Source organism: Manis javanica, chromosome 2 (assembly GCF_040802235.1).
Source record: "Manis javanica isolate MJ-LG chromosome 2, MJ_LKY, whole genome shotgun sequence".
Taxonomy (NCBI): Eukaryota; Metazoa; Chordata; class Mammalia; order Pholidota; family Manidae; genus Manis; species Manis javanica.
This window is the reverse complement of record NC_133157.1, coordinates 166,719,421-166,741,518: the sequence shown is the minus strand read 5'-3', so window position 1 is coordinate 166,741,518 and position 22,098 is coordinate 166,719,421. Positions and strand designations below refer to the sequence as shown.

At 38.2% G+C, this 22,098-nt stretch overlaps 1 protein-coding gene across 6 annotated transcripts in view; it reads left to right on the top strand.

The window, feature by feature from the left end:
• Positions 1-22,098, top strand: part of TPD52 (tumor protein D52) — a 277,749-nt gene that overhangs the window by 48,034 nt on the left and 207,617 nt on the right. Inside the window, exon 1 of one of the 6 annotated variants that reach the window (XM_036998059.2) lies at positions 20,546-20,573. The exons of the other annotated variants lie outside the window; for them this stretch is intronic. Within the exon in view, the coding sequence (XP_036853954.1) occupies positions 20,561-20,573 (13 nt within the window). The 5' untranslated portion in view covers positions 20,546-20,560. Of the gene's footprint in view, positions 1-20,545; positions 20,574-22,098 lie in introns of those variants that run through there. 6 annotated transcript variants of the gene reach the window in all.

Sequence of the window (22,098 nt, the reverse complement as noted above, 5' to 3'; positions counted from 1 at the left end):
GTTTATGATTGTTACTTTAAAATATTTTTCAAGAAGATGGGTGATCTCTGTTTAATTTAGCCCTCATTCTGGTGTCTTGTCCTCTTCTTTTGTTTGGAACATATTCCTCTGTCTCCTCATTTTGTCAGGGTTTCTGTGTGTCTTCCTTTGTGTTAGATAGATCCACTGTGCCTCCTCATCAAGAGAGAAATGGCTTTATGAAGAAGGTGTCCTGTGGTACCCAGAAGCTCAAGACACTCTGCTCACCTATGCCTTGTTCTCCTTTGTGGTGGACCTACAGTTGCTATTGGTGGGCAGTGGGTGGGGCCACCCTTCTGACTGTCTGCTGGCAGTGGGTGATCTCTGTCAGCAGAGGCCCTTTGTGCATCCTGCAGCTATGCACGATTGTTGTGGGCAAGGCCACCTTTCTGCCAGCTGTGGTGGATCTCAGTCCACTGTGGCTGGTAGCTCACCTTAGCTGGCCCTTTGTGAGCCATGCAGTAGCATTTCTGCTGGGATCATTGAGGGCAGCAATAGCAATGCTGCTGAGCCAAACGGGTTGGCACAGTGGGTACTCAGGGGAGCTCAGTGTTGGGCTGGGCTGCCAGCGAGGAGGAGTGTCATTTGGAGCCGGCTCCCACAGATACCTCCACAGTTGGGCTGGGAGAGGGCCGGGAAACCTGGAAAAGCCTCCCTCTCCGTGCCAGGCAGCAAAGTCTGACTGTACTGGGCTGAACAGGCTGGGTGAGCATGTATGCAGAGAAGTTCCTTGGGGCTAAGCGGCCAGTGATGGGGATGGAGTGTTTTGGGCCTGCTTCTGGGTGCATCCAACCAGCTGGGCTGAGGGAAAGCTGGGGAAGTGTGGTTTACCTGCCCTTTCTCATATGTACAGAGTTCTGTCCAGTTCCTGCCCCTCTGGAACCCTTCCTGCTGATGGTAAATCTTTCAAACTGCTGTCTCTGTGTTGGGACTCAGTGGGACCAATGGAGTGTGCCTGTCCTCCCAAATTGCAGGAGTCTCAGCCTCCCAGAGTGCTCCCAACTTTCCCTGGTGTTCAGCCCCATAAATCACCAAAGCCCAATGCAGTGTGGGCTTGTGGTCCCAGAACAGATCTCCAGAGCCAGGTGTGCAGAGTTCCTGAGTGATTACCCCCTCCTGCTCTGTTCTCCCACCTGTGGGCTGGGATAGGGGAAGGACTTTGTCCCAGTTGTTTGCTACTTTACCCCATCTGTGTGGTCTTCTTCTTCACCAGGTGTAGAGAGTCTGTTCTGCAGTCTTCACGTCATTCTCAGGATTAGTTGTTTTTGCTGTAGTTGCTTCTGTGGTTGTGGGAGGAGGTTTCCACCTTGCCTTCCCATTCCACCATCTTTTTTTGCTGAAAGTCCCCATCAATAACTTTTACATAATCAATCTGTAGTTCAGTTCATCCATTATTTTATTTAAAAATAATAGTTTTGGTTTTGTTATTTTAAGGTAACATCTGTTGAATTCTTGTTATATGTATGTATGGTGCAAAGTATATAAACTTCCATCTGTTGTAAATATTTTCTTGTAGGCTATCACTTGATGAACTTACTATATGTAACAGTTTAAATTTGCATGTAACCAACTTTTTCCTTCTTTTGTAATTTTTGGCTTTTGTATCTTAGAGAATTATCTGTAGATTCTCTAACATTTATTGGGCATATTTTCTAAAGTTTTTATATAGCTTTTTATTCTGTCTGGGATTTCTGGCCTGATGTAAGAAATGGTTTATTTTTTCCCCACTGATATTAACTCTTATCATATATTAAATTCTTCCATGTACAGGGGTCTGTTTCTGGACTTCAGTTTGTTTCATTGCTCTGTTTATTCTTACACCACTACTGTGTGGTTTGAATTGAAAAACCACTACTATGTGGTTTTAATTGAAAAATTAAAATTGAAATTCCTCTTCTTTAACCCCTTCACCAGAGTTTCCTTTCCCAATGTCAATTACTGTTATATTTCTTTCTTTTTTTTTTCCCAGAAAACTTTATCCTTATTCCAGCACATGCAGTTACTCAGGGGTAAAAATGTATATAAATATGATCATACTATACATACATACTATATATTATTCTTTACCTTACTTTTTTAAAAAAAATAACAGCTTTATTGAATTAAAATTGTTATGCTATAGAACAGAGTCATTTAATGTACAGTTCATTTAATTCAGTGGCTTTTAGTATATTCATATACTTGCACAATCTTTACCACAATCAACTTTAGAATGTCATCCCAGAGGATACTTCTTACCCATTGGCAGTTACTGTTTACTTCTCCTCAGCCCTAGGCAAACACTAATGTACTTTCTGTTTATGTAGATTTGTCTATTCTGGACATTTCATATAAATGGATTCATACATATGTGGTCTTTTGTTACTGACTTCTTTCACTTAGCAGATGCTCTCAAGACTCATTTGTGGTATAGCATGTATCAGTACTTAATTTATTTATTGTTAAAATATTCATTGTAGGGATCAACCACATGTTATCTATTCATCAGCTAATGAGCATTTGGGCTATTTTCACTTTTTGGCTTTTTTGAATATTTGTGTTTATTCATTTCTTTTAGGTATATATCTAGGAGTGCAGTTCTGGATTCATCTTGTAATTCTGTGTTTTACCTTTTAAGGAACTGTTAGACTGTCTTCTAAAGTGACTGCACTATTTTACATTCCTACCAGCACTGTAAGATACTGGTTTCTCTAGAGCTTCACTAATACTTGTTATTACTATACTTTTTTATTATAGCTGCCCTCATAGGTGTGAAGTCGTATGTCATTGTCATTTTGATTTCCATTTCATTGATGATTAATGATGTTGTCCACGGTTTTATGTATACTGGCATTTGTATATCTTCTTTGGAGAAATGTTTATTTAGATCCTTTGTCCAGTTTTTAGTTGGGTTGTCTTCTCTTTATTGAGTTGTAAGAGATTTCTATATCTTCTTGATACAGATCCTTTTTCAGGTAACATGATTTTCAAATATTTCTTCCCATTCTGTAGATTATCTTTTCACTTTCTTGATGGTGTTCTTGAAGCATGAAACTTTTTAATTTTGATGATGTCTGATTTATCTCTTTTCTTTTGTTGCTTCTGGTGTCATATCTAAAAAGCTATTGCCTAATCCAAGGCACTATAGATTCATGCCTGTGTTTCTTCTATGAATTTTATAGTTTAAGATCTTTCATGTAAGTTTTTATTCTAAGTGTGTCATTTGAGGTAAGGGTCCATCTTCATGTGGATATCCTGTTGTCCCAGTACCATTTAACAAAAAGACGATTTTTCTCCCACGCAATTGTCTTGGCATTTTGCCAGAACTCAGCTTTTTATTTTTGAATTATTCATTCTGTTTCATTGCTTTATATGTCTAGTTGTTGTGGACAAATTTTTATCCTCTTGATATTCATATCCTGAAGTCCTAACTTCCATTGTGACTGTAATACATAGAGATAGAACCTTGAAGGAGATAAACTTAAGGCTAAATGAGGTCATAAGGGTGGGATTCTAATCCAATTGGACTGGTGTTCTTATAAGCAGATCTCTCTGTATATGAACAGAGGATAGGCGATGTGAGGATATCAAGAGGATAGCCATCTATAAGCCAGGAAGAGAGGCTACATCAGAAACCCACCCTAAAGAGCACCTTGATTTTGGACTTCTATTCTCTAGAACTCTGCGAAAATTAATTTCTGTTGTTTAAGCCACCTAGTCTGTGGTGTTTTGGTATGGCAGGCTAAAAGGAAAAAAAACCAGTTTTTTTCTACTTATAAAAATTTTGACACCAAATGTAAGGGGACTTTACAACCAATATTCTACTCCAGACACTATGTGTCCTACAATTCAATTAATAACATCTACTACCTGGAGTTAGCATAGACGCCACAGGTTAGAGGCTCAATTTACAAGGCTCCCTCTGCTCACACCCCCGCCAACCAGCACACACACAGATGCCAGTTGCAAGTTCAGTCCTTCTGTACTTCTGACCAGTTGACTGTAAATCAGGAATTCCCAGGACCCCCTAACTCAAGTCCCATAGTTTTCTAGAATGGTTCACGGAACTCAGGGAAACACACATGTACCGGTTTATTATAAGGTTATAATAAAGGATACAGGTGAACAGCCAGATGAACAGATACATCGGACAAGGTATGGGGTAGGAGTGCAGTTTCTCTGCTCTCTCGGGGCATCCCACCCTCCCAGCACTTCCATGTGTTCATTGACCTAGAAGGTTCTCAGAGCCCATAGTTTGTGGATTTTAATGGAAGCTTCATGGTGTAGGCATGATTGATGATTAATTCAATCATCAGTCCCTCTCCCCTACTTGGGGTATCATGTGGGGCTGGAAGTTCCAAGCTTCTAATCATGGCTTGGTCTTTCTGGTGACCAGCTATCCAGGGGCCCACTAATAGTTGCCTTGTTAGAACAAAAGACATTCCTATCACCTAGGAAATTCCAAGAGATTTAGGAGCTATTACCCCCAACACTCATGAAATTACAAGTGTTTTAGGAGCTCTGTCAAGAACTGAAGGTAGAGACTAACATGTTTCTCATTATGTCACACAGCCCTAGTGGACTGATACACTATCCTTATATCCATACCACACTGTCTTGGTGACTGTAATTTTACAGTAAGTTTTGAAATTGGAAAGGTAAGTTCATCAACTTACTCTTCTTTTTCAAGACCGTTTTAGCTATTTTTTGAATTTCCATATGAATTTTAGGATTAGCTTGTCAATTTCTGCAAAGAAGTGAGTTGAAATTTTGGTAGGGATTGCCTCGAATGCATAGATTGATTTGGGAATATTGTCATCTTAATATTAATTTACATCTTTTGATCCATGAATGTGGAATGTCTTCCCTTTGTTTGGACTGTATTTAATTCTTTCAACAATATTTCGTAGTTTTCAAAGTGTAAGTTTGGTACTTCATTTGTTAAGTTTATTCTTTCTGATGCTATTATAAATGGAACTTTTTAAAACTTCTTAAAAATTTGATTTTCAAATTAGTTTCTGCATTTGTGTAGATATGTGATAATTGTCATATCTTGTGACCTGCAAACTTCCTGAACTCATAAGTTATAATAGTTTCAGAGGCCATTCCTTAGTTCTATGTATGAGATCATGGCATCTTTGAATAGAGATTGTTTCACTTCATTTCCAAAATGGATGCCTCTTATATTCTTGCCTAAGTGTCCTGGCCCGAACTTCCAGCACAGTGTTGAATAGAAGTGGTGAGAGTGAACATCTTGTCTGGTTACTTTTCTTAGGGGGAACTATTAGTCTTTAGACATTAAAAAAGACGTTAGCTGTGGTTTTTCATAGATTCCCTTCATCAGGCTGAAGAAGTTCCCTTGTATTCCTGGTGTGTTATTTTCATCATGAAGGGGTGATGAATCTTGTCAAATGCCTTTTCTGCATCTCTTGTGTCTATTGTGCTGATTATATTTTTAGGCCTTTATACTGTTGGTATGATGTATTACATTGATTGATTTTTGGATGTTAAACCAATCTTACATTCTTGGGATAAATCCTACTTGTTTATGTTACATAATTCCTTTGTTTGTTGCTAGATATGCCTTGCCTGCTAGTATTTACTGAGGATTTTTGTGCCTGTATCAATTAGACATACTAACCTGTAAATTTTTTATATCTGTTTTATTTTGGTTTCCAAGTAATACTGGCCTACAGGATGAGTTGGGTAGTGTTCCCTATTATATTTATTTAGGAGAATTTGTGAAGAATTAATGGTATTAATATTTAAGTATTTGGTAGAATTAATTAGTGAAAATATCTGGGCCTGGGATTTTCCCTATGGGTAGTATTGTGAATACTAACTCATTTTCTTTATTTGTAGAGTTCCTTTCTCATTTTCTATTTATTCTTGAGACAGTTCCAGGACTTTATGACCTTTAGTATTTGTCCATTTCATCTGAGTTATTAATTTATTGTTATACAGTTCATAGTATTCCTTTTATAATCCTTTTTATTCTGAAAAGACTATTTTTCCTATTGTACAGTCTTGCCTTCTTTGTCATAGATTAATTGACCACATAAGCATGGGTTTATTTCTGGGTGTACTATTTTTTGTGCCAGTACCATACTGTTTTGAATATTATGGCTTTGAAGTATAGTTTGAAACCAGGGAGTGTGATACCTCCAGCTTTGTTCTCCCTTCTCAAGATTGCTTTGGCTATTTGGCATTCCATATAGATTTTAGGATTATTTCTTCTAGTTCTGTAAAAAATGCCATTGATATTTTGATAGTGGTTGTATTGAATCTGTACATTGCTTTGGGTAGTACAGACATTTTAACAATGTTATTTCTTCCAATTCATGAACATAGTATTTTTTCAATTTATTTGTGTCATCTTTAATTTCTTTCATTAGTGTCTTATAAATTTCCATACAGCTCTTTCACCTCCTTGGTTAGATTTATTCGCAGACATTTTATTCTGTTTGATGTAATTGTAAATGGGATTCTTAATTTCGTGTTCTGTTAGCTTGTTGGTATATAGAAATAACATAGATTTCTGTATTTTTTGTTTGTATCATGCAGCATTACTGAATTGATTTATTGGTTCTAAAGTTTCTTGGTAGTCTTTAGGGTCTTCTATATATAGTATCATCTGCAAGTAGTGACAGTTTTAACCTCCTTAACCTCTTTGGATACCTTTTATTTTCTTTTTCTTGTCTGACTTCAATGGCTAAGACTTCCAGTACTATGTTGAATAAAATGTTGAGTAAAAGTGGGAAGAGTGGACATCTTGTTTTATTCTTCATCTTGGAGAAAAAAATGGCAGCTTTTCACCATTGAGTATGATGCTAGCTATGGGTTTTTAATCTTTTTTTATTATGTGTGTTTGGGCAATAATGACCTTTTATTCCTCACTGAGTTCTGCCAAGCTTTTTAAAGCTTTATATTTTACACATTTTTCCATAGAGATTTAATTTTTAATAACCACATAATATTCCATAATTAGCCTTATTATGGCTATGAAAATTTATAAATAATGCCTCAATTAGCATCCTTTTATGTATTTTGGTGTATTTTTGGTGACACCGTATGTCTGAGGGTAAATACTTCTCAGTTGATTTGCTTGGTCAAAGGGATGTCATGTTCAGTATTAGTAAATATTAACAAATTGCCCTTCCTAGAGTTTGTACCAGTATGTTTGAGAGTTTCTTTTTAGTCTTGCCAGCACTGAGAATGATAACCTTTTCATATTTGACCCATGATTTGTGAACATTTTTATCTTATTTTGATTTACACATTAATGAGATAAATATTTTTTTCCTCATATTGACTATTTACATTTATTTATCTAGGACTAACTCTATATCCTTTACTCTTTTTATTGGGTTGTACCCCTACATTCCAACATTTTGGAGCCCCTCTGCTGTCATGCAGACATTAACAGGCATAGATTTCACTTATTGCTTCATTTATTTGTTTCTTATGCTTATTTCTTATCTAGATTATATCTGCTTCATCTCTTTCTCCCTTAGTATGTTGTTGACTGGGTCCTGGTGTTATTTAATAATAATTTATTTAATAATAAGTATATTAATTCTCAGTGTAGGACTCAGTAAACAGCAGGCTAGGTGACTGAAAGGAGCTGGCTCTGGTCCCTTTCTGAGATCCCACATGATGAGCTGTCCTTTACTTGGCAGCCAGAATGAGCCTTGATTCAGGCAGTTTCTCAGTGAAGCAGATTCTAGTTTTCTGTTGTAAAAATTCTGTTGATTTTCAGGTGGAAGTGCCGAAGGTATTCTGTTTGTCTCCCTGGTTCTTTCCTTCTGTTTGTTCTTGTAAATTTTATATAGGGAAGTCGTTTGGAATCATATTTCTGATTTTGTTTAAAAATAAGAGCATTTGGCAGAGAAAAATTTTTAGGGCTTGGGTCAACTTATTTAAAGCAGTAATCTTCCTATTAAGACAAGTATCACCATGGTTTTTGTCTCACTGAGCCTGTTTCTATGTCATTTTGCCCTTCTGCAGTTACTGCCCTTTGATTTCCAGCTCTTTTTCAAAATTTGGAGGCCAGATTTTTCTAGAGATTATCCAAATCTAATCCTCTTATGGAGAATCTAAATTTGGAATTGCTGTTTTTATCAACAAGCTAGTTAAATGTTTAGAATACTACTTAGAGATGCTGGGGCCTCTCCTGCCCCCTTAGAAATCCATAGAAAGGAACGAGGGCTGCCAATAGGAAGTGTGTCATTTGGCTATGATGGGTTTGCCATCTTGCTTGGCTGTTTCACTGAATTTTGTCAATAAAAAATGACTTTAAGGATCAAATGTAGGCCTTGAACTCTGTGTCCTACTTCTATATTGAATAGATATCTATTTCTGTTTAGTTTTAGAAAGATGTTAGACGACTGGCCAGTTTTGTGAGCCACCCTTAACTGAGGTAGAAGATTCTTTGAGGGTGATAATACTTTCCATAAATTTGCAACATCTTTAGGAAGCAGGTATTCACACCAGCAGATTTTTTTTTTTAAACATGGGAAGAATTTAATTTGAGTTGCTGCGGTGATTATTCTTAACTTTACATTATTAATGGGCCTTGATTATTAAGTCATCATTTGTTTTATCATGAAATCAGACCTGCCCTGGAATCTACACAAAAATGTGCTTTCTGTGGTGGTCCTTCAGATACTCATGAAGCTTTGATAATATCCCAAGTATATGAGTTTCAGAGCCCTGGGTGTTTTTGCCAAGGCAGAGTGGCGGAGTAGGTAAAAACTGTGTGCTTTTTAATTCGTAAATTGTATTTTTGGGCAGTTGTAAGTTTACAGAAATTCAGCAGGTAGTACAGAGAGTTCCCATATCCCCCACCCTCTTTCCCCCCATTAGCAGCTTGCCTTTGTGTTGTACATGTTTTGATTGATTAACCAATGTTGATGTTATTTTTAACTGAAGTCTATAGTTTACATTACAGTTCACTCTTTGTTGTCTATGTCAGTGGGTTTTGACATGTTTACTGTTATGTACCACTAGTACAGTATCACACAGAATAGTTTCATGGCCCTAAATCTCCTCTGTGCTCTGCCTAATTATCCTTCCCTCTCTCTGAGCTGCTGGCAACCACTAATCTTTTTATTCTCTTGTTTTGGCTTTCCCAGACGTGGTACAGTTAGAACCATACAGTATGTAGTCTTTTCAGTCTGGATTCTTTCACTGAGCAATAGGCATTGAAGGTTCCTCCATGTCTTTTCATGGCTTACTAGCTCCTTGCTTTTTGTTGCTGAATAATATCCCATTGTCTGGATGTGCTACAGTTTATGCACTTACCTATTGATGGACATCTTGGTTGCTTCCAAGTTTTGGTGTTTATAAATTAAGTTTCTACAAACATCTGTGTGCAGGTTTTTGTGTGGACATAAGTTTTCAACTCATTTGAGTAAACACTAGGAGCATGAGTGACGATCTGAAGTCGGTTATTGGCCTGGTGTTAATACTCCTGCTCCCCAGTGATTGCCCTCCTCCTGACAACAACCTCCCTGCTGTGACAACCTAACCACCGTGCCTCTGATGGGAGTTTCCTCTTCTTCCTGGAAGCACCTTCTGTACAAATCTGGACACAAAGGTTGTGACTGTGTCCTCAGGAAAAAGTATTTAAAATGTTTAAGAACAAATACTCCTTTATTGTGGTTACTGGCTCCCATTCCTCTCCTACTTGCTCCATTTTGAGATTCTTGTGAATGGACTATCTCAACTCTTACAATTATATGATCATCTATATGTAACAGAACATTTGTGATTTTAGCCATTATTTAAGCATGATTCAGCAGTACTAATTACATTCATATCACTGTGCCACCATCACCACTGTTTCCAAAACGTTTTCATTTAGAGAGATGTTCATTTTTTTTTCACAGAGGAATGGATGTATTATTTTTCAGTTTTCATTTTTTGATTTTTTCATTTTTTTATTGTTATCATTAATCTACAATTACATGAAGAACATTATGTTTACAAGGGTCCCCGCTTCACCAAGTCACCCCACAAACCCCATTACAGTTACTGTCCATCAGCGTAGTAAGATGTTGTAGAATCACTACTTGTCTTCTCTGTGTTGCACAGCCCTCCCCATTCCCCCCCCCACATTATGCATGCTAATCATAATACCCCTTTTCTTCTTCCCGGCCCTTATGCCTCCCTTCAGTCCCATTCTCCCCAGTCCCTTTCCCTTTGGGAACTGTTAGTCCATTCTTGGGTTCTGTGATTCTGCTGCTGTTTTGTTCCTTCAGTTTTTCTTTGTTCTTATATTCCACATATGAGTGATATCATTTGATATTTGTCTTTCTCCGCTTGGCTTATTTCACTGAGCATAATACCTTCTAGCTCCATCCATGTTGTTGCAAATGGTAGGATTTGTTTTCTTCTTATGGCTGAGTAATATTCCATTGTGTATATGTACCACATCTTTTTTATCCATTCATCTACTGATGCACACTTAGGTTGCTTCCATTTCTTGGCTATTGTAAATAATGCTGTGATAAACAGAGGGATGCATCTGTCTTTTTCAAACTGGGCTGCTGCATTCTTAGGGTAAATTCCTAGAAGTGGAATTCCTGGGTCAAATGGTATTTCTATTTTGAGCATTTTGAGGAACCTCCATACTGCTTTCCACAATGGTTGAACTAGTTTACATTCCCACCAGCAGTGTAGGAGGGTTCCCCTTTCTCCACAACCTCACCAGTATTTGTTGTTGTTTGTCTTTTGGATGGTAGCCATCCTTACTGGTGTGAGGTGATATCTCATTGTGGTTTTAATTTGCATTTCTCTGATAAGTAGCGATGTAGAGCATCTTTTCATGTGCCTGTTGGCCATCTGAATTTCTTCTTTGGAGAACTGTCTGTTCAGCTCCTCTGCCCATTTTTTAATAGGATTGTTTTTGTTTGTTGAGGTGCATGAGCTCTTTATATGTTTTGGATGTCAAGCCTTTATTGGATCTGTCATTTACAAATATATTGTCCTATACTGTAGGGTACCTTTTTGTTCTATTTATGGTGTCCTTTGCTGTACAGAAGCTTTTCAGCTTGATGTAGTACCACTTGTTCATTTTTGCTTTTGTTTTCCTTGCCCAGGGAGATATGTTCATGAAGAAGTCGCTCATGTTTATGTCCAAGAGATTTTTGCCTATGTTTTTTTCTAAGAGTTTTATGGTTTCATGACTTACATTGAGGTCTTTGATCCATTTTGAATTTACTTTTTTGTATGGGGTTGGACAGTGATCCAGTTTCATTCTCTTACATGTAGCTGTCCAGTTTTTCCAGCACCATCTGTTGAAGAGACTCACTTCCCTATTGTATGTCCATGGCTCCTTTATCGTGTATTAATTGACCATATATATTTGGGTTAATGTCTGGAGTCTCTGTTCTGTTCCACTGGTCTGTGGCTCTGTTCTTGTGCCAGTAACAAATTGTCTTGGTTATTATGGCTTTGTAGTAGAGCTTGAAGTTGGGGAGTGAGATCCCTCCCACTTTATTCTTCCTTCTCAGGATTGCTTTGGCTATTCGGGGTCTTTAGTGTTTCCATAAGAATTTTTGAACTGTTTGTTCCAGTTTGTTGAAGAATGCCTTTGGTAATTTGATAGGGATTGCGTCAACTCTGTATATTGCTTTGGGCAGGGTGGCCATTTTGACTATATTAATTCTTCCTAGCCAGGAGCATGGGATGTGTTTCCATTTGTTAGTGTTCTCTTTAATTTCTCTTAAGAGTGTCTTATAGTTTTCAGGGTAAAGGTCTTTCACTTCTTCGGTTAGGTTTATTCCTAGGTATTTTATTCTTTTTGATGCAATTGTGAATGGAGTTGGTTTCCTGATTTCTCTTTCTATTGGTTCATTGTTAGTGTATAGGAAAGCCAAAAATTTCAGTGTGTTAATTTTGTATCCTGCAACTTTGCTGTATTCTGATATCAGTTCTAGTAGTTTTGGAGTCGAGTCTTTAGGGTTGTTTATGTACAATATCATGTCATCTGCAAATAGTGACAGTTTAACTTCTTCTTTATGAATCTGGATTCCTTGTATTTCTTTGTTTTGTCTAATTGCCGTGGCTAGGACCTCCAGTACGATTTTAAATAACAGTGGGGATAGTGGGCATCCCTGTCTTGTTCTTGATCTCAGAGGAAAAGCTTTCAGCTTCTTGCTGTTCAGTATGATGTTAGCTGTGGATTTATCATATATGGCCTTTATTATGTTGAGGTACCTGCCCACTATACCCATTTAACTGAGAGTTTTTATCATGAATGGATGTTGAATTTTGTTGAATGCTTTTTCAGCATCTATGGAGATGATCATGTGGTTTTTGTCCTTCTTTATGTTTATGTGGTGTATGATGTTGATCGATTTTCGAATGTTGTACCATCCTTGCTTCCCTGGGATGAATCCCACTTGGTCGTGGTGTATGATCCTTTCAATATATTTTTGAATTTGGTTTGCTAATATTTTGTTGAGTATTTTTGCATCTATGTTCATCAGGGATATTGGTCTGTAATTTTCTTTTTTGGTGAGGTCTTTGCCTGGTTTTGGTATTAGGGTGATGTTGGCTTCATAGAATGAGTTTGGGAGTATTCCCTCCTCTTCTATTTTTTGGAAAACTTTAAGGAGAATGGGTATTATGTCTTCTCTGTATGTCTGATAAAATTCTGAGGTAAATCCATCTGGTCTGGGTTTTTTTTTCTTGGGTAGTTTTTTGATTACCGCTTCAATTTCTTTGCTGGTAATTGGTTTGTTTAGATTTTATGTTTCTTCCTTGGTCAGTGTTGGAAGGTTGTATTTTTCTAGGAGTTTGTCCATTTCTTCTAGGTTTTCCAGCTTCTTAGCATGTAGGTTTTCATAGTAGTCTCTAATAATTCTTTGTATTTCTGTGGAGTCTGTCATGATTTTTCCTTTCTTGTTTCTGATTCTATTGATGTGTGTTGATTCTCTTTTTCTCTTAATAAGTTTGGCTAGAGGCTTATCTATTTTGTTTATTTTCTCAAAGAACCAGCTCTTGGTTTCATTGATTTTTTTCTATTTTTTTATTCTTCTCAATTTTGTTTATTTCTTCTCTGATCTTTATTATGTCCCTCCTTCTGCTGACTTTAGGCCTCATTTGTTCTTATTTTTCCAATTTTGATAATTGTGACTTAGACTATTCATTTGCGATTGTTCTTCCTTCTTTAAGTATGCCTGGATTGCTATATACTTTCCTCTGAAGACTGCTTTCGCTGCGTCCCACAGAAGTTGGGGCTTTGTATTGTTGTTGTCATTTGTTTCTATATATTCCTTGATCTCTATTTTAATTTGTTCGTTGATCCATTGATTATTTAGGAGCATGTTGTTAAGCCTCCATATGTTTATGAGGCTTTTTGTTTTCTGTGTACAATTTATTTCTAGTTGTGGTCTGAAAAGTTGGTTGGTAGGATTTCAATCTTTTTCAATTTGCTGAGGCTCTTTTTGTGGCCTAGTATGTGATCTATTCTGGAGAGTGTTCCATGTGCACTTGAGAAGAATGTGTATCCTGTTACTTTTGGATGTAGAGTTCTATAGATGTCTGTTAGGTCCATCTCTTCTAGTGTGTTGTTCAGTGCCTCCATGTCCTTACTTATTTTCTGTCCGGTGGATCTATCCTTTGGAGTGAGTGGCATGTTGAAGTCTCCTAAAATGAATGTATTACATTCTGTTTCCTCCTTTAGTTCTGTTAGTATTTGTTTCACATATGCTGGTGCTCCTGTGTTGGGTGCATATATATTTATAATGGTTATATCCTCTTGTTGGACTGAGCCCTTTATCATTATGTAATGTCCTTCTTTATCTCTTGTTACTTTCTTTGTTTTGAAGTCTATTTTGTCTGATACTAGTATTGCAACACCTGCTTTTTTCTCCCTGTTGTTTGCATGAAATATCTTTTTCCATCCCTTGACTTTTAGTCTGTGCATGTCTTTGGGTTTGCGGTGAGTCTTTTGTAAGCAGCACATAGATGGGCCTAGCTTTTTTATCCATTCTGTTACTCTGTGTCTTTTGATTGGTGCATTCAGTCCATTTACATTTAGGGTGACTATTGAAAGATATGTACTTATTGTCATTGCAGGCTTTAGTTTCATGGTTACTAAAGGTTCAAGGTTAGCTTCTGAGATATGTTCATTTTAAAAGAGGAATTTTACAAAATCCATCTGAATCTCTATTTGGCAGAATATTTCTGTCAGCTTCCTTTTTTGCTGTGTTAAAGACTTTAAAATTTTGGTGGCTGTCAGTGGCCTATATCTCCCTCATGTTACATATTTTCATTTGACCAGAGCTTAGTCACATGGCCACATCTAACTGATAGTCAGCCTGGGAAATGCAGTCTAGCTGAGTGCAAAGGAGTAAAAGGAAATAATAGGTGATTAGTTAGTAGTTTTAGCCATGTTAAGTAAAATTATTGAATCATTCACATAATTCTTTATTTTGATCTTACAGAGACGACATGACAGTTATTGCATGATTTCATAGTTGTGGATACTTTTCAGGACCGTGTTTTTGTTTTCCATGCTCCCTTCTCATTATATCTTGAATATTCTTTTACTCTTACCATTGAGAAAGCTTATTGGAATACGTGTGCTGTTTTGATAAGTACCAGTTTGGTAACGATATTTTCTAAAACTGAAAAAAATCAGTAAGAAGTCTTAACAATAATAAACTGTGTCATTTTTAATTCAGGTTTTTAAAAAATGTCAGGCCATCAGGCTGCCAGAAGACAGACTGTTTTGATGCCTTCCAACTGTTAGTTTGATTTAAGGTGATGGGTTCCTCTTGAGTTTACTTACAGCATTGGTATTCCATTATCTTTTAAAAGGAAAATATTTGAAATTGGTGATTGGAAATGTTTTTCTTAACTGGGGTAGCAGGTTCATTTTGGCATGAGACTCTATTTCTTAATGAAATTTAGGAAATAATGGGCGGTATTTTTGCTGTGTATCTTTTTTAATGGTTGATCCACAGGATATATCTAATTAACTTACTATGAGTTATAAAGCAAGCTCAGTTGCCTAAATCTGACATGGTGGTGGAGTATTTTGATGGTAGAGGCATGTTTGATATGCCTCAGCTTGCTGATGATTGAAGTTCGTGGTCAAATTCTAATTTTAAATAAATACCTACTGTTCCCAAGCAATTCTCATCATTCCCTTAAGGAAAAGTGTTTCATAAGAACCTCTACTTGCTGAGAATAGCTGTGTAAGCATTGTGGAAGTTCTAACATACTAAAATTTGGCCCACCAGTTCACTTACTCATTGTAGGGTTCTGATAGTCTGTTGTGTTTATGTACCCCTATAGAGCTCTCTTGAAACACAGTCAGCAAATTGGTAAAACATTTAGTTTGGGTGAAATTTGTTTATCTTTCAATAATCTCACTATAGAGACCACAGTGCTCTTAAATACATGGTTAATACTCTAGGAAGGAATAGCCTGTTTTCATCCTCTTATTACTGAGCCATTGTTCCAGCCTTTATATTATTGTAATTCCCAGACTTGAAGTAATTATCCTATTGGAAAGGCCAGCCAGGTATATGCCCTGTTGTGACATAAGCCAGTTTGTCTTCTGGCTGTATTTGTTTCCTTTGTGAACTGTTCGGATAGCAGGAAAACAGAAACCAACACTAAAAAAGCAAAACCCCTTTGGCTACAAAATCTGTCCATTATTTTAAAATATATATATTTAGAAAGTGCTAAGGCCATGTAGAATGACACATATTTGGAGTTTGCTCAATCTTTTATCCTAATGCAAATTTAGCAGCTGCTATCTAAAGCAAACATCAGTAATCACCTGGAGCTTATCCAGAAGGTAGAATCTCAGGCCCCACCTAGACCTGTTAAGTCGGAATCTAGTTTAATATGGTTCCCAGGTGGTTTGTAAACATATTAAGTTTTGGAAGCACTGGTTCCTGAGCCTGTAATCATGGACAGCACTAATTGGTGTGAGGAGGGACCATAAAACTTTAACTCAAACTCTTAATAATAAAGTGAAAAATCTGTACATTATAGTTAATTATCTGGGTACATGATGAATATTCAGTTATCTTTCTATTATTTTCTGGTATGCTAATGAAACCTCTTCAGTCTGAGAATAGGAATGGCAAGAACACATCCCTAATGGATAAGGAATGACCTTATTGGCATAGTGAGACCTTTTTGTACATTTTGGAATCCAGTTTCTGACTCCTTTGTGATAGAGAATTCAGGCATTCTTGAAATTTCTAAACAGGTTTGGCTTTCCCAGTTAAAGGCTCAACCAGAAATTATGTTTGGAGATAGGTTAAAAGAGGGAATAAAGTCTCATAAATACAAGTCTTGCTCTTAAATATTTCAAAAAAACATTTCTTCAAAAAAGTACCTGGCTTTCTGTTGAACATGAACTCAATTGTAGTTGTTTTGAGAGGGCAGAAAAACATTCATCTAGAAAGTAGGAGCTCCTGCCAAGTGTGACTTTCTTTGCAAATCAGTGGTCAAGTAAATGGATTTTGTACTTTGTAGGACCTTTGTCATATATCACTTTAAGAGTATTTGTATTTAGGTCTAAACAATGTGAATATGTTTGCTCATTTTTGCATTTTTATTCTGGACAAGGGAGGTCTTTTCTGATTATAGCAAACTACAGTAGACAGTTTTTCCCTTAGGGTAGGAAATAAAGGATTAAAGCAATGGCATTCCCATAGAGAGTATTCCCTATAATTCTAATCTGAAGTTTCTAATCTGACGTATTTTTGAAAGAAAGCCAAAACGATTCAGTCTAGGCACTGAAGCCTGCTCCTGAGCTCAGGACACAACCCCTGTACTGCCTCTTTGGTCTCATCCATTATACTACAAACAAACAAATAAACCCCACCTTATTTTGACTCACTTGTAACCCTTTCCTGCCACTGGCCTCTACTTCCCTTACTTATCTTCTCTTGCATTGCTCTAAAACTTCTTTGCAAGATCACTGGGACACCAGTCCAGTAGCTTCTTTTGAAGTCTTGTAGCATTTGGTTATGTCCACTTTTTCTCCTATTAGCCCTCTTCTCTCCTGTGCTTTTTGCTTCTTCAGAGCGTTTGAGCCAGACTGCCAAAATTTTAAACCTAGCTTCACACTTACTATGTCCCTGTGGCAGTTTATTTAACTTCCACATGCTCAGTTTTCTCCTCTGTAAAATAGTATAGGAAAAACCTACTGCATAGGGTTGATGTCAAAAATGGATTGCCTAGAAGAATGCCTGGCACACAATACGGTTCCTTGGGGATGACTCATAACTTGTCATCATCAGAAACCATCATTTCCTGCCCTTTGCATGCTCTTTGGCTTGCTTCCTCCCTGCGGGTGCTCACCACCTTTTTTCTTTCTTTCTTTCATAGGACCTCTCCTCTTTGGGTTTTTCCTTGACAGTCTTGGGGTTTCCCACATTGATATCTTTGGCCCTAACCTTTTTCTGGGCCTCATAGTTTAATTTCTAACTTGTGGCTGACCATTTACATGCAGAAATTGGAGCATTATAAACCAAATCTGCCAACCTGGAATCCAGTCTCTGGGCATTGGACATCTCCCCTCTCTTTCCTTCCATTGCTCCTCTTTTGTAGCCAGCTTAACTAATGCTGTCCCTGACTTTCACAGCTCCTTCTGGGGAGGCACAGTTAGAGTTAGGTCTTTTCCTCCCACACCCTAGCCATCCAGTTGGGCTCCAGGATCGTGGTGTCTTGCAATATGTTTGTGCTTTTCTGTTCCTGTTTCCTAGGACACACTCTTTATATTAGTCAGCTTGCGCTCTAGTGGCAGAACACCATAGATGGGTGCCTTGAAACAACAGAAGTGTATTTTCTCACAGCTCTAGAGGCTCAAAGTCTAAGATAAGTTGCCGGCAGAGCTGCCCTCTGGTGAGGCCCCTCTCCTGGGCTTGCAGGGACTGCTTTCTTCCTGTATGGAGGCAGGGAGGATCTCTCTAAAGTGCAGCTCTGACCGTTTTCTGGAGAGGGCTCCCAGTTGTGCACCACCCTTCATTTGTTAGTTACTTATATTTACGCATCAGGAAATTGGAAGTAACATTACTAACCTCGTGTTGCTATAAGGATGAAATAAATGCTAGCGAATAGTTGTTGTTTCATTGTTATAAAAATCACTGTTCACAATCCTCAGCCTTCCATACAAGGTCCTCCATCACTTTGTTACACTGTGTGAGCCCTGCCACCAACCTCCTCCACCTGGAGCTTGTTTAGCGATGGAGCCTCTGAGTTGTAATTAGATCCTCAGGGATTTTGTGATGGCAGGCTCATCACCTGGTTCTTATCAACAGTCCAGCTTCCTCCTGCTACAGAAAGGACACAGGTCTTGGAGGCAGACCACCTGTTTTCTCCTACTAAGCTTTCTGTGGGTCTGGCAGTTTACAGAAACTGCCTTTGCTTTGTTTCCCATCTGAAAAATGGGGGGACAGTGTAGGGGTCTGGGGGTTGCCTTTGAGAGGTTTTGGGGCAATGCGAAGAGCAAAGAAGGCAGCAGGAGTCGGCATGGATGGTGCTCAGAGAGACCACTTCATTCTGCATAAAACTGTACTACTTAAACTGCTACAGTGCTAATTCATGGTTGCATAAATATTGAAGATGTGCACGTGTGTGGCCTTCATGGCCAGGTACCTGGCCTTCAGGGCCCTTATCTAGCTCTTTTCTCATGGGTACAACACTCTGTGTTTTTGCGTTTCTCAAGACCAGACATATTTGGAGTGAAGCAGTGGACAGCTGTTCTCATAAAACAGTAGGGAAAGTGGGGTGGGGCAGGGGGGCTTCTGTACAGTCACACCACTTACCTCTCAGAGGTTTTGAAGCTTAATTGGGAAAGTATATGCATAATAGAGCATCTGCCTGTCTTGCCAATGGGTTTCAGCCCCGGACAAGTTCACTTATGGGTTCAAAAAGACCAAAGAAATGACAGTGGAACATTCTTGGGGTGGAAGGATTTATACCCAACTTTATTCCCACTGTGGCAGGTTAATCACTAGAATCCCATCCACTCAGAGCGAGTCTGCATGCAGCAAGTCAATCTCTGCCTCTGAGCCTTTCTGCCCCTGTGCCTGTCCCAGTCTCTATCCTTGGGGCTGCCACCACTCCAGCCTCTGCTCTGCTCTCCTGCAGCTGTGTAGCCACCGTGTCGCCCAGAGCGCTGGGCGGAGCTCTTCATATAGAGTCAATAACAACATACTGCCCACACGTGTAGTGAGCTAGCCAACCAGGGCCAGGTGAAAATCCTGGCCACAGAAACCTTCACTTTATCCACACTACCCTTGTGATTTTAAATTGAATTTCATATTTGAAAGTAAGTTTTATTTGTGTTTGGTTCATGGTACTCGTTTTTGTGTGTTTCAGTCAAGGTTGCTTATGTAGCAGCAGGTGCGAATGAAGGCAGTGTTCATTAACCCCCAGCCTCCCTGCTCTCTCATCCTGACTGTGGAACATGGTCCTCCTGGCCTTCCTCAGGGAAGATGGGACCACCAAAGGATGCCATGGTGTGACTCCTTTTGCTGGGGAGGTCTGTCAGCTGCTACTTCAGTGGAAGGTGGAGTGTTTCAGCTTTCAGAAGTGGCCCAAACCCAGGCTGGGCCTGTAGATCTAACCTGTGACTAACTCAGTCCCATTACTACACTTCCCTCATGCTGCTGCCGTGAGAGGGGTGTGCTCCTTTGTGCTCCAGCTTCTCAAGGCTGCTTAATCTGATGTGAAGGAGTTCTACTCAGCCATTTTTATAAAACCTTTTTCAATCTACAGAAAGGTTACAAGAATAAGAATAGTACAGATACCACCTGCACATTCTACCTCGATTATTCACTCACTATTAACATTTTACCCCATCTGCTGTATCACTCTGTGTGTGTACGTGTGCACTTACACACATGCATAGTATTTTATTATCTGACCATTTGAGAGGAAGTTGCATACATCATGGTCCTTTGTTCCTAAGTCCTTTAGTTGGTATTTCCTTAGAAGAGGGACATTTTCTTAAATAACCGCAGTACAGTCTTCAACTTCAATGAATTTAATATTGATTTAATGCTTTTATCTAATCTGCTATTGTATTCCAATTTTTTAAACTGATGCAGTAATGTCCTTTACAGAATTTTTTTCCCTTGTGGTTCACGGTCCAGTCAGGTATGATCTTTTAGTCTCCTTTAGTATGGGTCATTTTCACAGCCTTCCTTGACATTGGCATTTTTGAGGAATGCAGCCCTCTCCCCTCTTTTAAGAAAAATAGAACCTTTTGCATTTTGGATTTGTCTGATGTTCCCTCATGATAAGATTCAGGTTCTGCTTTCTTAGCCTGAATACTACATAGGTATTCAGGGTGTCACATTTGAAGACACATATCCATGTACCTCTCATTGGCTGATGACAATTTTGATCATCCACTAAAGGTGTTGTTCAGTTTCTGCACTGTGTTGTTGCTTCCCTTCTAGCCCCTAACTAAACTTGGAGTAGTAGGCATGTAAATATCCCACTTACGAGATTTTCTTCCTAGATTTATCATCCATTGATGATGATTCTTGCCTGAATCTTTATAGTGATACTTGACATGGCATTTTTCTGTAAGTCTTCCATTTTCTTGATTATTCATCTGTTTATTAATTTATTATAATTATATAATTATTAAGTATATAGATGTAAAATATAGTTCTATAGAGATGTGTGTATATTATACATAAATAGATTATTATAAGGAACTAGCTTGTGTGTTACAGAGGCTAAGCAGTCCCAAGATCTGCAGTCAGCAAGCTGGAGACTCAGGAGAGGTGATGGTGTGGTTCTAGTCCAAGTCTAGGTCCAAAGGCAGAAGGCTGGTATTCCAACTCAGAGACAGGCAGGCAAAGAGAGTGAATTCTCCCATCTCAGCCTTCTTGTTCTATTCATGCCTTCTGCAGATTAATTGAGGCATACCCGTGTTGGGGAGGGCAGTCTACTTTACTCAGTCTGCTGATTCAAATGTTAATCTCGTCTGCAAAGGAGACATAATTACAATAATGTTTAACCAGATATTTGGGTGTATCATGGCCTAGTCAAATTGACACATAGAATCAACCATCACATATGAATTTGTGGGTTCCTTTAGTGATTTATAATCTATGGCTAATTTATAATCCAATTATGTTGATGGTCAAGTTGTCCTATTTTTGGCCAGCTGGAGCCCTTCCAGCTGTCTGCTGTATTATTGTGACACGTCCACAGTGTCTGCTGTCAGTGGCCTGTGTCTCCTAGTGGGTAATCACTTTGTCTGTGCCCTTCAAGGCTCTTCCAAGTAGATTTTTGTTATGTGTATTTGTAGCATTTACATCAGACTGTCCCTTAAATATCTTCCAAAATTAGGGAGAACTTACCCAGACATATTTGATGTGTTAATAGGCAGGTAGAAAATATTATTTACAGGCATTTTTACTTCATTTCCATTTGAAATAACATGAGTCATCTAGTGGATAATTGCTCTGCAGTGTGGATTTTACTGGCTGGTCTCAGGTAGACTTCTGAGCTGCCCATGGGCTCCCTCTGCTGGCATTACAGTGCTTACGTACTATTTCTGGGATTGTGTGGCATGGATTTCTCCTATTTTCTTTGTTTTGGTTGGTTGGTCTCTCCCTCTAAAGTTGTGGTTCATTCAGTGCAAACAATTTGAACCTTCTTTGTTTACTGGATGTATCAAGTGTATGTTTCCCTGTAAAACATATACATATCTACATCATCACGTTAATGTTTGCATATGAATGTTGTTTGGCATGTAAATGATCCACTTCTAGTATGCATTTGTATTACTTTTTTTATTTTAGATGGCACTAAAATGAACATCCCTTGTGTGTATGCCACTCATGTGACTTATAAAGTTGAGCTTGATAAGTGGATAGGAGTGTGACAGGTAACAATATAGGAAAAGGAGACTCTAGTTTGAGAAAATTGTCCAAGGTTAAGACAGGATGTGTTCAACAAACAGGAAAATTAAGTTTGACTGAAACATGGTGGGATAATAGTGGGAAGTGGTTTTAAAGTAAGTACTGTAGGACTTTTTCTAATGAAATGATAAAATCCAACTCTTAATTGTAAGTGAAACAGAGTAAGAATTTGTAT